Source organism: Neomonachus schauinslandi, chromosome 1 (genome assembly GCF_002201575.2).
Source record: "Neomonachus schauinslandi chromosome 1, ASM220157v2, whole genome shotgun sequence".
Classification (NCBI taxonomy): Eukaryota; Metazoa; Chordata; class Mammalia; order Carnivora; family Phocidae; genus Neomonachus; species Neomonachus schauinslandi.
The window spans coordinates 202,614,263-202,630,598 of record NC_058403.1 but is presented as its reverse complement, the minus strand read 5'-3'; the positions used below and the strand labels follow the sequence as shown (position 1 = coordinate 202,630,598).

Sequence of the window (16,336 nt, the reverse complement as noted above, 5' to 3'; positions counted from 1 at the left end):
TTAAGTTCCGATGATTTAATTGTCCGTAGTGGCTATGCGAACTCACAAAATTCCTGAAGATTTAGCACTCGGCTCTTCCAAGCCAGTGGGGGCCGGCTCCAGCACAGAGCATCATCCCCATTATGGCTTGCTTGCCACCGTGCCCGCAGTGGTTAAGCAAGGTTCTGAGCATAGAGCAACTTCCTAATAAATATTTTATGGACGGATGTGAATAACCTGTGGAATGCATTAGGCATGGGAAGAGCATGGGGTAGGAGGCACAGCCAAGACTGGAACCCAGGTCAGCTCCCGTCCCAGGGCCCGGATGGCTTCTTTGTGCCAACATCTTTGGGAGTCGTTCCCTGAACCCTCCGATGACCTCCCCCTGACCAGGGGGAGAAGACAAACATTTCTTCCACGTCTATCTCATGCTAGGTGCTTTTACTTGTAAGATTCAGTAGCTCAACTAACACTTAGTGAGCACTTGTGTTGAGTGCTAAGAACATAGCCATGGGCGCCTGGGTGGCTCAGTTGGTTAAGCGACTGCCTTCGGCTCAGGTCATGATCCCAGGATCCTGGGATCGAGTCCCACATCGGGCTCCCGGCTCAGCGGGGAGCCTGCTTCTCCCTCTGACCCTCTCCTCTCTCATGCTGTTTCTCTCTCACTCGCTCTCTAATAAATAAATAAAATTAAAAAAAAAAAAAAAGAACATAGCCATGACCAAGACAAGCAGAGGCGTTTGACTCTGGGGAGCTTGCGGCCCTGCAAAGTAGAAGCATCACCCCCGTTTTACAGAGGGGGGAAACTGAGAATAGCCTGACCCTTGGCACTGGGCCACACAGTGAAGTCAGTGGTGCAGAAGGTCTTAGAATCCAGGTTTACCCCGGGTAGGGCTGCCAGATTTAGCAAAAGCAAAAAACAAAACAAAACAGAACAGCAAAAGCAGGACATCAGTTAAATTTGCATTTCAGATAAACAATGAATAATCCTTTAGTATAAGTATTTCCCAAATAGTACGTGCATGACCTGGGACATACTTATGCTAACAGATGAATTGTTGTTTATCTGGAATGCAAATTCAACTGGGCTTATCAGATGTGCACAGGTGTCCAAATGCACGGAACATGATATACTTATGCTATCAAGTTTTTCGTTGCTTATCTGAAGCACAAATGCAGCTGGGCATCCCGTACTTTATCTGGCAACCCTAAGTTAGGCTGACCAACCATCCTGGTTAGCTGGGACTGAGGAGTTTCCTGGGATGTGGGATTTTTAGCACTAATACCAGGAAAGGCCCTCTCCGGTTTACCTCTTGATGTTTTTTTGTATCTTTTCATTTGCCCCACAGGACCCCAGCCTTAGTGGGGACAAATGAGGCTAAAAGCAGAGCCATGGGGGCAAGAAAGGGTTCTGGGATCTTCCAGCTAACATCCTCTATGCTGTTCCTTGCAGATATGGATGCAGAGAGAGAAGCCCTGCAGAGCACGGCCTTCCCCAAAGTGCAAACCTTCTGCCAAAAGCATGGGCTGATGTTTGAGGTAATAGCTTCCTCCCTGCCTCGGTGTCCCCTGTCCTGAAATTAGAGACCAAGGGTTTGCCAGTCGCACGGGACCCTTGGCTCCGAGAGGCTCTGCACTGGTGATGCCCCGTGGAGATGAAAGTCCTCTAAAAAGGCAGGGGGAGGGATTATGGCCGTGGGCACTTCGGGGAGCCCAGGAGGTGTGGGAGTGCTGGGGGGGCCGCCTTGGGACCCTGCTCCTTGGGCATGCCACTTACCTGCCTTTCGTTGTCGGTTTGTCCTGCCCTCTTGGCCCTCCCCGGACTGGGCAGCTTCAGGGGGAGTCTAAGAGGACCGTGGGGTGTTTGGGGTGTACACAGAAGTGGGAGGTGCCTTTTTTGGAAATACTAATGGTGTACCTGCCTGGCACAGTCGGCAGCAGTCCCCAAAGAGAGGCCCCTATGGCTCTCGTACCAATCCAGGCATAGGATGTTGCCCCCTGCACGTTTTGATGGGGAAACCGACAAAGCATCTTTGGAGCGTTGGCTTCAGTTGACCCTGACTCCTTGACCTGTGTGACAGCGATCCATACCATCAAAGGCCCCCCGATTATAAGACGCATCATAGTTTCTATATCACTAAGAAAGAAGCAGTGCTGGGAATTGGACTCTGCCTGCCATCGATCATCAGACACTGAGCCATTCTGCCTGGCCCCCCTCAGGCAAGCAGGCGAAAGTGGACCGCAAGCATGTGGTTGTCAAGGAGACTTTGCCAAGTCTGATTTTGGCCAAACTAAACACCCTCCTTTGCAAAGAAAGCTCTGGGAACAAGTGTGGACATGTCCTCACTTAGGAAGGAACAGTCTGAATATGGCCAAGTTCTTTAAACATTTTTTTTTATATGTTGTTGTTTGTTTTTTTTTTTTTTAAGATTATTTATTTGAGAGAGAGAGCATGAGAGGGGGGAGGGTCAGAGGGAGAAGCAGACCCTCCGCTGAGCAGGGAGCTCAACATGGGACCCGATCCCTGGACTCCAGGACCATGACCTGAGCTGAAGGCAGCTGCTTAACCAACTGAGCCACCCAGGTGCCCCTGATATGTTGTTTTTAAGTTAACTTTTTATTTCGGATTTAGATTTATGTGAAGGTGGCCTACAGTCCAGAGTTCCCATATGCTCTGCACCCGGTCTTCCCCCTATTGTGAACATCTTACATCATCGGGCACATTTGTCATAACTAAGAAATGGACATTGGTATGCTGCTATGAACCAGCCTCATTCAGATGTCACTGGTTCTTCTGTTTGTGTCCTCTCTCTGGTCGAGGACCCCGTCCAGGGGACCTAGTGGGGTTGACACTGGTCTGAGACAGTCTTTCCTTGTTGCTCATGACCTTGACAGTCTTGGAGAGGGCTGACTGGCCGTCCTGCAGGATGCCCCCCATCTGGGTCTATCTGATGTTTTTCTCATGATAGCCCTGGGGTTATGGGCTTCATTCAAGTTCTTTCAATTTGGACACCCCCCTTTGGGGAGAGACTGTCAAAAACTACTGAAAGAAACTTTATGCCTTTGTCAAAAGGAATTGAAAAAAATAATCCATTCTGCCACCTCCCTTATAATCACCAACACTTATAATCTCCAGGTTGTTGATCTGAGGTGGGGTATTCGGAGCACTGAGGCCACTGACCACATGACCACAGAACTCTGCTTGGAGGAGCTCGACCGGTGTCGGAAAACATCCATAGGGCCCGCTTTTGTTGTGAGTCTCTTGGGAGGGATGGGTTGGTGATTACTTCTCATTCCAGCCCCGATATATGGCTCCTACCCACTAGCCAAACCCATCGGTGGAGGGATGTGGGTGGCATTTCTTCTATGGTACCTAATCTCCATAGCCTTCCCATGGCAGACGTTGCTAATCGATCGCTACTCATTTTCCACCAAGCTAGCTGGGATCCAGACATTAGCAGCCAAGTGGAAGCAACAGGTAAGCTGGAGAGCAGAGGGTAGAAGCCCAAAGGAAACTTAGAATTTGCTCTGAACCTACCCCCAGCTTTCTCACCTCATCCACTTCATGTGTGTGGAATGTGGGGATCCTGGAAAAGCACAGAAAGGATGGAAACCCACAGGATGTTGGGAATTCTTTTCTTCCTTGTGCTTCATGGTGTTGGGAGAAGTCTAGAGCCTGCCTCAGGGCAAACTTCCTCTGACGCTAGGTAGGACCAGTTTTTCCATGTTCCAGGGTATTCATTCTGTCCTCCCACCCCAACAGCACCCTCTCTGTCCCCAGAATAACCGCCAGCTCACAATTAGTGGTTTGGGCTACGATCAGCAAATGCTATTCCGCTGTCCTGATTTATTCCACCACCAAGTTTCAGATACATCCAAGAACTATGACGTTCGAGCTCATAAATCCTTGAGCAGGGGTCAGCAAACTACAGCCTCTGGGGCAAATCTGGCCCATTTTTTGTAAATAAAGCTTTTTTTTTTTTTTTTTTTTAAATAAAGCTTTGTTGGCACTCAACCACACTCTTTCGTTCACCTATCATCCATGGCTGTTTCCCAGCTACACACACAGAACCGAATAGTTGTGGCTGAAGCCACCTGGTCTGCAAAGCTGAAAAGATTGGCTATCTGACCCTTCCCAGAAAAAGTTTGCTGACCTCTGTCCTAAAAGGTAAAGAGGGAAAAAGTCAAGAAAGTATCTTCTCCCAAAACGCCTTAATCACAAAGAAGCTTCGAGCAGTTCCGAATAAAAAGAAAACTCTCCTGGAACCTCTCCTGGAGACAAAGGAGAGTGTAGGAGAAGGTGCTCCCCCTTATAAAAGCTGTTATCTAGGGAAATAAAGAGAAATATTTGAGGGCTGCTTGGCTTCAGAATCGCACTGTCTAGCACAGTAGCCACAAAGCACGTGAGGCAAATTTAAAGGTAGATAAATGGGGGTGCCTGGGTGGCTCAGTCAGTTAAGCAACTGCCTTCGGCTCAGGTCATCATCTCAGGGTCCTGGGATCAAGCCCTGCATCGGGCTCCCTGCTCGGCGGGAAGCCTGCTTCTCCCTTTCCCACTCCCCCTGCTTGTGTTCCCTCTCTCGCTTTCTCTCTGTCAAATAAATAAATAAAATCTTTAAAAAAAAATTTAAAAAAAATAAAGGTAGATAAATGAAAATCGAGTAGGATTCTAATTTCAGGTCCTCAGGGCCACCAGCCATGTTGCAATGGCTTCATAGTCCCATGTGGCAACTGGTCACCATATTAGACAACACAGATGAGCACACTTTCAGCGCTGCCAAAGGGTCTAGTACTGCCTTAGAGATGAGACCTCCCTCCCCAAAAGAAACTCAGACCTGGCCAACATGTGTGAGAAGCTTTCTTTATTATGTATGAAGTTCGATCGAGAGTCAGACTTCCGTTTTCACTCTTTTGCTCTATGTTTTTCTTTGTCTGTTGGGGCTGCCTTTTTTTTTTTCCTTCTCCCTGTTTTATTGAGATGTTTCTGCCATCCAGCAATGTGTAAGTTTCCGACGTGCGTCGTTAATGACTTGACTTACATGTATTATGAAATGATGACCACAATAAGTTTAATTAATATCCATCATTTCCTATAGATACAAAAAAAAGAGAAAGAAAAAGGTGGTTTATTTCCTTGTGAGGAGAACTCTCAGGAGCCAATCTCTTAACAACTTTCAAATACGTGTACAGCAGCATCCACTATGGTCCTCATGCTGTGCATTATATATCTCTAGTCCTTGTTTATCTCATAGCTGGAAGTTTGTGCCCTTTGAACCCCTCTGCTTCAATTACTATTGCTTTAAAATGCATCCTAGTGTTTGGAGGGCTCTACCCTCCTGCTGTGTATCTCCTTCATACATTTCCCCCCCAATCTTCCAATTTAGTTTTCCAAATGAGCCCGACGATTGATCATTTCATGGAGTTTCAAAAAAAAAAAAAGGAAAGGAAAGAAATTTTCTAAAGAAATATGGGCGATGGGGAAAAAAGAAGCTCCAGGAGGAATTCGATTTTGCAACCCAAATTGCAGGCAGTGAAAAGCACAACGCAGCTTCCAGGTAGCATGGGGGACGGGATGATGATCTCTGAGCTTCCCCCAGGCCCGACTAGCCCGGGGACCTTGCTCGTCCTTCCAGAAGGGCTCCTTGGACAGGTAGGTGACCTCTACCCGCTTCCTGCTTTCCTCTTGAACCAGGCATCTCCCTCTGTCCCCCAAGAGTTGCCGCATCTTTCTCCTTCAGTGGCTCCGACTTGGGGGTCTTCCCGTGGAGATCAGAGCTGTGTTGGCAGCCCTTGGAGAAGCGTCTCTCTGGTAAATAAGTCATTAGGCAGCAAGAGTAACAGAGGAAGGCTCCCCACGGTACTTCCTTCAGAGGCTCTGGCTCTCTTGGGCCACCCGCAGCTCTAGCGTCTCCAGAGAGTTGCTCCTGGTGGCTCCTGACCTTTTTCCTTCAAGCTCTTCCTTTTTTTTTTTTTTTTTTTTTTAAAGCTCTTCCTGTTCTTGCTCTGGTCCCTCAGGCAGGAGCATTTTCCATCTTGTCTCCCTCCTAAGATCTGTGATTTGTGGTCAGCTGGCTTCTCCAACTTCTTTCACTGCTCCAAGGCTGATGCTCTGGGAAAGGCCCCCAGAGAGTGGCCTCCTCTTCAACCTCCCATCATCACAGGCTCTGTTTATCCAAGTTTCCTCAGTACACACCCCTGGAATATTCTGGCACAACCTGGTGAAGAGGGGAGGGGTGATTGCTTCCATTTTATGATGAGGAAACTCAAGACGTCAGTCTCGGTGTCCTAGACCTCCTCTAGCCTAATTCTCTAGCGTTCCTGTTTGCACCTTCTGTTGGAGCAGAGAGAGGGGCTCCTAGGATTCTTGGCATTAAGACCAAAGTCTTAAAAAAAAAAAAAAAGACAAAAGTCTTAGGGCTTCATCACCTCCAACCCCTGCAAAATCTTGCCTACGGGGATGGCCTTCTGTTTCATTCCAATTTTAGTGTATGTGCTGCTGAAATGAGCACAAGGGATGCCCTTATGTTTCACCACTGCCCCCTCCTCAAACACCTTCCCCACCCGGCTTTCCTGCTCTAGCTCTTTGGAGCCACTTCCTGCCACAGGACCTTTGCACATCCTGTCCTCTCTGTTTGCAAGGCGCTCTGCACAGTGCACCCTTTCTCATGTCTTCTTCTTCAGTTCGATCCTTAAATCTAAATAAAGACAGGGTCCACCTTGTACCTTTCAGACCCACCTGCCCCCGGGACCACATCATACCATGAGATTTGGGCGGGGCCAATGGAGGCCCTAGCTCCACCACATCTCTATTTCTGGGACAAGCCGGTGCCTATATATGAGAAGCTGTAGTTTTCTCTCCCTCTGCCTGTCTCTTATTAAGGGCTCTTGGGATTGCATTTAGGGCTCCGATAATCCAGGATAATCTCCCCAGCTCAAAATCCTTCACTTAAGCACATCTGCAAAGACCTTGGTGCTAGTCGTGGTTCTCCAGAGAAATAGAACCAAGAGAATATACAGAGAGAGATATACGAGATACATACGATTTATGACAGGAATCGGCTCACACTGTTATGGAGGCCGAGAAGTTCCACCATCTCCCATCTATAAGCTGGAGAACTGGAAAAGCAGGTGGTGTCATTCAGTTGTAGGCCTGAGGCCTGAGAATCAGGGGGCTGAAGATACAAGTCCCGATCTGAGTCCCAAAGCCCAAGAACCAGGAGCACGAATGGCCAAGGGCAGGAGAAGATGTATGTCTCAGCTCAAGCAGAGAGAGGGAATTCATCTTTTCTCGTTTTTTGGTTTTGTTTTGGTTTTGGTTTTTTGGGTCCTATTTGGGCCCCTGGTGGATTGGATGATGCCCACCTGCACTGGGGAGGGCCATCGGCTTCACTCCAGAGATGCTATCCTGGACACATTCAGAAATCACATTCGACCAGCTATCTGAGGATCCCTCAGCCCAGTCAAACTGGCACCTAAAAATAACCATCACAACCCTTTTCCATATAAGGTGTGTCACAGGGGCCAGGGATTAGGGTTGGCTATCCTTGGGGGCCATCAGTCAGCTTCCACAGAGGGTTTTCCCAGCAAAAGATTCTTTGATGCTTGGTACATGATCAGATTCAAAATGTACCTGTCCGATGTCCCTTGCTCTCAGGGACCTTCACACGCAGATGCTCTGAGGCTCTAGCCTGCACTTCTTAATGAACGCATCACTGTGGCACCACAGCCGGGCCCATGTCTGGGGGGCTCAGTGCATCTCACCCAGGGTCACGGAGCTGAGCACCCAAGCCAAGATTTGAACCCGTGCCCCTCTCTCTGCCAGGCCCTCTTAGGTGACCAGTACGGCCCCTGTCCAGTCCCCACGCTGATCGAGGAGAAGGAGTGGGAGGCTCTGAGAGCCCAGCTGACCTCCAGGCCACGCGACCTGGACCTGGTGGCTCGACGCTTCCGGAGGGATGAGAATGCCGTGCCCCCCACCTACCTGCTGCAGGCGCTAGGCCCCGTGGAGGCCCACGGGCCCGAAGAGGCCACCCTGACCTCTGTGCTGCGCTCCGGAGCCCAGGAGGCCTGGAGGCTGGGCCTCATCACCCAGGAGCAGTGGTACCACTACCATTGGTCAGGTGAGGCTGCGGGGACCCCTGCCAGGGGCCACAGGAAATGCCCCGAATTCAAATACATGCATCGCATTCTGTCCAAATGCCGTAGCCTACACTCCTGTAAACACCAGGCCAGCCTAGCTCCTGGGTCCCTGGTTCTGCAAGAGGTTACTGTACTCGTCCTAGAGTTCAGCCAGGTCCTGGTTGATTCTTTGTCCCTTAGGACCCTCCTTTCTTCTCCTCCTCCAGCTCCCGCTCCCCTTCTCCCAGAGACTCCTGGTTCTGAGGGAAGGCTTCTAAGATGACCACTATCCTGGTTTGTTTGGGGACTTTTAGGGCTAAACCCAGACAGTCCTGGAAAAACTGGAGCAGTGTGTCACCTTATGTTAGCCCAGGAGCCAGCCCCTGCTGGGGACATTGAGTCCTCCAGCCTCCCTGCACCTGCCTCAGAGGTGGAAACTGAGGTACAGGAAGGGGTCTCCTACACCTAAGGTGGGGAATAGGGATTTGACCAGAGTCCATCACCCAGCTCTCAGCTGGCCCCTTACCTCCCACCTCTAGCCTTAACCTCTGGCTCTTCCATCCTCCGCACTGGCTACCAGAAAGATTTTTCTAAAAACAGAGTGTTGCCGGGATGCCTGGATGGCTCAGTCGGCTAAGTGTCTGACTCTTGGTTTCGGCTGAGGTCATGATTTCACAGTCTTGAGATCAAGCCCCAAGTCAGACTCGTGCTGAGCGTGCAGCCTGCTTGGGATTCCCTCTCCCCCTCTCCTTCTGCCCCTACCCCCTGTTCGTGCTCCCTCTCTCTCTAAAATCAATAAATCAATAAATTTTTTTTTTTAAAAAATGGCAGTGTCGCGAAGCCATTTCCCCACTGCTTGCTGCCAGCAAGAAACAGATTATTACCATTCACGTGTTCAGTAGTATGTCAGATATGTCCATTTATATCACCAAAACTATAGTATATGAATTTCTCTTACCAAAAATATTAAAAACATGAACTCATTTTGTCCACATATTAAATACATGGATTTATATTATGAACATATTAAACACATTGACTTGTTTAAAGATATTGAATGTAATTTATGTCAGTAGTATTTTAATTGTACTAAAATGTATTGATTATTATTTATCATATATATTAATTCTAGTAATGACACGTCAATTTTTTTTTAAAGATTTTATTTATTTGAGAGAGAGAGAGAATGAGAGAGAGCACATGAGAGGGGGGAGGGTCAGAGGGAGAAGCAGACTCCCTGCCGAGCAGGGAGCCCGATGCGGGACTCGATCCCGGGACTCCGGGATCATGACCTGAGCCGAAGGCAGTCGCTTAACCAACTGAGCCACCCAGGCGCCCGACATGTCAATTTTTAAAACTCAACTTTTTATTTGGGGATAATTTTAGATTTGCAGGAAGTACAGAGTCTCTGTATGTTCTTCACACAGAGACGTTAACGTCTTATGTGACCACAGTACATTTGCCAGAAGTAAGAAATTAACATCAGTACATGACGATTAACTAGACTCCAGAGTCTAGTTAGAATTCCTTGGTTTTCCCGTTAATGTTTTTCTGTCCCAGGATCCCATCCAGGTTCTCATGCTGCGTTTAGTTGTCACGTCTCAGGTTCCCTTGGACTGTGACAGTGTCTCAGCCTTTCCCTGTTTTTCATGACTTTGACCATTTTTGAGGAGGGCTGGCCATGTCTTTTGCAGAATGTCCCTCAATCTGGGCTTGTCTAGTGTTTTCTCATGGTTGGACGGGGGTCATAGGTTTCTGGGAAGAAGACCACAGAGGTGAAGTTCCTTCCCTATCCCATCATACCAGGGGTACCTGACACCCACCTGATATCACAGGTGATGCTAACCCAATACTTTGGTTAAGACATGAATGACATATTGATCTTGAATACAGTGTTTATGTGAATAATAACATTAATGGCCACCATTTATTGAGCACTTACTGTGTTGTTATTCTTTGCTCTGTGACATGAAGCCAAATGTGCTAACTGCTTTCATAGAGATATCTGCCATTGGGACTGTAATCAGCGTCTGGGGTCTGTGCTTTGGGGTGGGCCTGGACTTGCAGTTCAGCCTTGCCCTTTCCCAGCTGTACTGACCTCTGGCAGGTTCCGAGCCTCAGTTTCCTAATCTGTAAAATGGAACTAGTCTGAGATAGTACATCACAGAATCCTTGTGAGGATCTTGTCCCATGATCTCGTCCCAGCCATGATCTCATTCGATCAAGCGTAGCCCATGAAGAATTCCCACCTGAGGGGCGCTTGGGTGCCACAGTCGGTTAAGCATCCGACTCATGATTTCGGCTCAGATCATAATCCCAGGGTCATGAGATCAAGCCCTGTGTCGGCTCTGTGCTCAGCATGGAGTCCGCTTGAGATTCTCTCTCTCCCTCTGCCCCTCCCCCAGCACACTCTCTTTCTCTCAAACAAATAGACAGATTAAAAAAAAAGAATTCCCACTTGAAAGAACAAAGAGAAACTCCTTGAAAGTAGCAGAAAGCACAAAGGCATATGCTGCTGTCAACAGTGTCTTCAGAGCATATTTCCAGGCCCCTTGCTCTCAGTTTTCTTCTTTTCAGCCTTTGTATTTGGAAATAGAGATTCCCCCAAAAAAGCAAAAAAAAAAAAAAAAGTAGGAAGTAATTCCATGTATCCTTCACCCAGTTTCCCCCACAGGTAGCATCTTGCAAAACTAGAGTAGTACAACCAAAAGTGGACATTGTGACAACCAGACAAAGCATCACTTTTTTTTTTTAAGATTTCATTGATTTATTCATGAGAGACAGAGAGAGAAAGAGAGGCAGAGGGAGAAGCAGGTTCTCAAAGGAGCAGGGAGCCCAACGTGGGGCTCGATCCCAGGACCCCTGGGAGCTGAAGGCAGACGCTTAACCCACTGAGCCACCCAGGCGCCCCTGACAAAACATCACTTTTACAAACGTGCATTTGCGTGTGTGCACGTGCACATGTGTATTTCACGCTAAGAAAATTTCACACCTGTGTAGCTTCGAATAACTGCCATAGTCCATATGCGGGACTGTTTCCTCACTGCAAAGTTCCCCCCCCACTACCCTCTTAGAGTCACATTCGGCCCTGCCCTCAGTCCCCAGCCCTTGGCAACCAGTGATCCGTCTCCATCTCTATAATTTGTTATCTCAATAATGTTATAGAATGGGATCACACAGTCTACAACCTTTGGAGATTGGCTTTGTCCCTTCGGCATAAGGAGCTCAGCTTTTCACAAGCATTGTTTCACAGAAGATGCTGCCAGGAGCCTAGGCAAGGTTAAACTAGCCCTAGGGCGCCTGGGTGGCTCAGTTGGTTAAGCGTCTGCCTTCGGCTCAGGTCATGATCCCAGGGTCCTGGGATTGCGTCCCACATCGAGCTCCCTGCTCAGCAGGGAGTCTGCTTCTCCTTCTCCTTCTGCCGCTCCCCTGCTTGTGCTCTCTCTCTCTCTCTCTCTGACAAATAAATAAATAAGATCTTAAAAAAAAAAAAAGAGAGAGATTAAACTAGTACACCCACATTATGGGACAGGAAACGGACTCAGAGAGACGCAGTGATTTGACCAAGGTCGCGCAGCCTGCAGGAGCAGAGCAGATGGTCTTGCATTGATTCATGCTGAGACGTGTCCCAGAAGGATCCCATGTCAGGACTGTCAGTTGCCTTTATCCCTGACTTCCATTCGAGGGCCTGAGGGGGCTGTGGTGTCACTCCAAGGAGGGCTTTTGAGTGGCTCTTATCTCTGGCTCTAAGACTGAGTCCTGTCTCCAAGGGAGCCTGACTCACTCAGCTCCAGAGACCTGGGAGCCTCTGCTGGGCCCAGGGTGGCTTAAAAAATAACTCCTCAGGTCTGACTGCTATTTCAAAACAATGGCCTCCGAGGAGAAATCTGTGTCTGCTCTTGGCTCTGGAAAATTCGGGTCCTCAGGGCAGCTGCTGCATGCTCTGGGACAGGAGTCAGCCAACCAGGGCCCAAAGGCAGAATTCGGCCCAACACTTGTTTTCATAAATAAAGTTTTATTGGAACACACTCAACATATTAGTTCGCATGTTGGCTATGGCTGTTTTCACACTACAACAGCAGAGTTGAATAGTTGTAATGGAGACCATTTGACCTGTGAGCCTAAAATATTTACTATCTGAGCCTTTACAGAAAAGCATGCCAACCTTTGCTCTCAGCCTCACTGCTAGTTGTCTGGAGAGCTGAGGCTGCCACAAGTGGGAGCTCAATAAATGTTTGTTGAATGAATGTGTGATGAGGGAGGCACCCAAAACTGACATTGGATATTTTTTAAATTGAAGTGAAATTCACATGGCATGAAATTAACCATTTTAAAGTAAATGATTCAGTGACATTTAGTGCATTCACAATGTTGTGCAATTACCACCTCTGTCTAGTTCCAGAACATTTCCATCACCCCCAAAGAAATTCCATATTCATTAAGGGTCACTCCCCATCCCTCTCCCCCAGCCCCAGCAACTTCCGTAGTGTTTTATAACGGGGCTGCTTCTCACATAGAATCTCTGTGCTGCCTACACCAAGGTTTCTTTGATTTATAATGACTAAATCAGCGCTATTCTTGGCCCAGCCCCTGGACCAGCAGCCTCAGCATCACCTGGGACCTTTTTGGAAATGCAGACCCATGGGCCCCACCCAGACCTGCTGAATCAGAACTCCTAGAGGCAGAGCCCAGACATATGGGGTTTTTGAGCCCCCAGGAGACTCTGGCAAACTATAGTCCTCTGGCCAAATGCGGCCCACTGCTTGTTTTTGTAAATAAAGTTTTATTGGAACCCACTTGAGTGCATTAGTTTGCATATTGTCTATGGTCATGCCAGGTGACTCCAGCACACATTAAGTGGGAGAACTAATGTCCCTACCTCCCCAAATATGTCTCTCAAGTGTCTCCACTCAGGCCAGCTGATCACACAATGATGACCACACTCTCTTCCCATCTCCCTCACTTTTTCAGTCATTGAATGGGAGATAGACCGGGGCCTGCTGAGCTTGACAGACGGAGACCAGGGGGCAACCGTCTTCTTGAGAGAGATCCAAGACCTCCACAAACACATCCTGGAAGACTGCACCCTCAAGATGGTAGACCAGCTCACAGATGGCTGCCTGGACACGGATGCCCAGAACCTTCTCAGCGGCCTCAAGGGACGCATTGCCGACATGCAACCCGGAGTCCTCCAGGCCCACCACCTGCCATGGAGCCGAGACCTGGTGAACCCCAAAAACAAGGCTCATGCTCAGTACCTGAAGGAGCTGGGGGAGCAGTTTGTGGCCAGGGCTAACGACCAGGTCCTTGAGCACCTCCGGGAGCTGGAGGCGGGCCGGCGGGAGCTGGCATGGCTCTACCAGGAGATCCGCCACCACCTGGGGCTGAGTGCCGAGGCCACCCGGACCTTTTGCGGGCGCCAGGAGCTCCTGGCCCAGCTGGCGCAGCAGCTCTGGCAGAATGACGGCCGTCCACACTCACCCATGGTGCTTTTTGGACCCCCAGGCATCGGAAAGACAGCTCTGATGTGCAAGCTGGCAGAGCAAATGCCGAGACTACTTGGCCGCAAGACGGTGACCGTCCTGCGGCTTCTGGGGATGTCACAGATGAGCTCCAATGCCCGGGGCCTGCTCCGGAGCATCTGCTTCCAGCTGTGCCTGGCCTACGGGCTGCCCCTGCCCCCGGCCCAGGTCCTGGAGGCCCATGCCAGGGTGGTCCAGTTTTTCCACACCCTCCTCCACACTGTCTCCTGCCGAAACTTCGAGTCCCTGGTGATCCTGTTGGACTCCATGGATGATGTGGATTCCATCTGCCGCGCCCGGAGGGTCCCCTGGCTGCCTCCCAAATGCCCACCGAGGGTCCACCTCATCCTCTCAGCCTGCTCAGGGCGGCGGGGGCTTCTAGACACCATGCGACAGACGCTGACAGACCCAGAGGCCTACTGGGAGGTGAAACCCCTCTCCGGAAACCAAGGGCAAGAGATGATCCGGCTTCTGCTGGCAGCCTCGAGGAGGACGCTGAGCCCAGAGCAGAGGGAACTGCTCTGGGCCAGCCTCCCGGAGTGTGGGCACCCAGGACGGCTGAGGCTGGCCTTCGAGGAGGCCCGGAAATGGGCATCCTTCACCATACCTGCCCCTCTGGCCTCCACTGCTAAGGAAGCAATGCACCAACTATGTGCCCGCCTGGAGCAGACACACGGGCAGCTCCTGGTGGCCCACGTGCTGGGCTACATCGTGTCTTCCCGGTAAGTCTCTGTTGTCTTCACCCTCTTTCTAACTGAGACAGAATGCACGCACTCGCCCCTCAGGGCTCAGAACAGAAACGTCTTCTCTCACAGTCCCTCTGAAGGCGCCAGGGGAGCTGGTTCTAGGCTTTTCTCTTCGTTTCTGGTGTTGCCAGCAACCCTTGGCCTGTAGACCCATCCCTCCCACCGCGGCCTCTGCCCATCTCGCGGCCTCCTCCCTGTGGGCCTTCGTGTCCCCATTTCCCTCTTCAGGGCCCACTCTGATCTAGTAAGACCTCATGGTATGCTGATTGCTCCTCTCAAGAATGTTTTCAAATAAGGTCACCTTCACGGGCTCCAGGTGGGCATGACCTTTGGGGGACGCTATTCAACCCAACACAATTCATGGATCATAAAGTTCGCTCTCTTAAAGTGTATGGTTCAGTGACATTGAGGACATTCACAGTGTTGTGCGACCACTGTCCATCTCCAGAACATTCCCATCACCCCAAAGGGAAACCCCATCCCCATTAGCAGCCACTCCCCACCCCCAGCCCCTGGCGGCCCCCAACCTGCTTCCTGTCTCTATGGGCCTGCCTGTGGTATTTCCTTTGTACAATTTTCACTTAAAATACTTTGAGGGGCACCTGGGCGGCTCAGTCGGTTAAGTGTCTGTCTTTGGGTCAGGCCATGATCCCGGGGTCCTGGGATCGAGTCCTGCATCAGGCTCCTTGCTCAGCGGGGAGCCTGCTTCTCCCTCTCCCTCCATCCCTGCCCTTGCTTGTGCCCTCCCTGTCTCAGATAAATAAATAAAATCTTAAAAAAAAAAAAAAAAGAAATATTTTGAAATTATAGACTAGTGGAAGAATTCCCATAGTACAAAACTAGAGCAAAGACTGGCCCACACATCAGGGGTTCTCAGCCTTGGCTCTACTGATATTGGGGGCCGCATCATCAGCATGTGGGGGCTGTCCTATGCACTGTAGGATGTTGAGCAGCATTCCTGGCCTCGACCCTGGATGCTCATAGTACCCCTGAGCTGTGACAACCAAAAACTGTCTCAGAATATTGCCAAGAGTCCCCTGCAGGCAGAGTAAGCCCCAGCTGAGAACTGCGGCCATATACCCTTCCCCCAGAATCCCTGATTTGCCGCATTAGCTTTCTCTCTCCCTCCCTCCCTAACCCCCTCTAGTTTTCTTTCTTTCTTTTGCAAATTCATTACAGGCATTATTCCCCTTTACCCTTAAATACGTCACATATTTCCTACAAACAAGGACAATCAGAACCCCACATCGCCACAGGACAATTACAAAAGTCAGGAAATACATCACAGAGGCAATAATATTATTTAATGCACAGTTTACAGTGAACACTTGCCAATTGTCTCAAAAACGTCCTTTGTAGCGGCCCCCCTCCTCTCCGCCCACACCCAATCCACGATCCAAACCGGGATGGCATGTCTAATTTAATTGTCAAGTTGCTTTGGTCTCCTTTAATTTGGAACATTCCACCATCTGGTTTTGTCCTTTTGAAGAGTCCGGGCCAGTTATTTTATTGATCAGTGCTTCTCAACCCTTGACGGGGATTCGTATCTCGGGGCTTGTTTTTGCATAAAGAATCTGATTCAGCAGGTCTGGGCTGGGGCCAGGAATCCCATGTTTCTCTCTGGCCGATGCTGATGCTGCTGGTCCAGGGGACCACACCTGGGCTGGGGGCAGTTTGTAGAATGTCCCTCCATCTGGGTTGGTCTGATGTTTCCTCCTGATCACATTCAGGGTGAACCTGAGTGATGCTCAGCCCTTCTCAGGCACGGATTTTTTTTCCTTGTTGTAAATCTGCAAGCTCCCCTCTGTATTTAATAGGTAATATTATGGGGAGATCTCAGAAAAACCTTTTTAAAGCCAATTACCCTGAAGGATTGACCACCAGCGTGCATCTACACTTCATCCCAAGCTTGTCGCGTGGGAATCAGCAAAAAAAGCACATAGAAAAATCCAATTTCAATGTGTTTCTAGA

The 16,336-nt window shown here is 49.5% G+C and overlaps 1 protein-coding gene across 1 annotated transcript in view; it reads left to right on the top strand.

The window, feature by feature from the left end:
• The first annotated feature begins 1,438 nt into the window (after window positions 1-1,438).
• The window catches only part of NWD1 (NACHT and WD repeat domain containing 1), a 56,582-nt gene continuing 41,684 nt past the window's right edge, over window positions 1,439-16,336 (top strand). Inside the window, 5 exon segments of the mRNA XM_021683152.1 lie at window positions 1,439-1,481; window positions 1,484-1,518; window positions 3,116-3,232; window positions 7,802-8,099; window positions 13,069-14,341. Coding sequence (XP_021538827.1) covers window positions 1,439-1,481; window positions 1,484-1,518; window positions 3,116-3,232; window positions 7,802-8,099; window positions 13,069-14,341 — 1,766 coding nt within the window.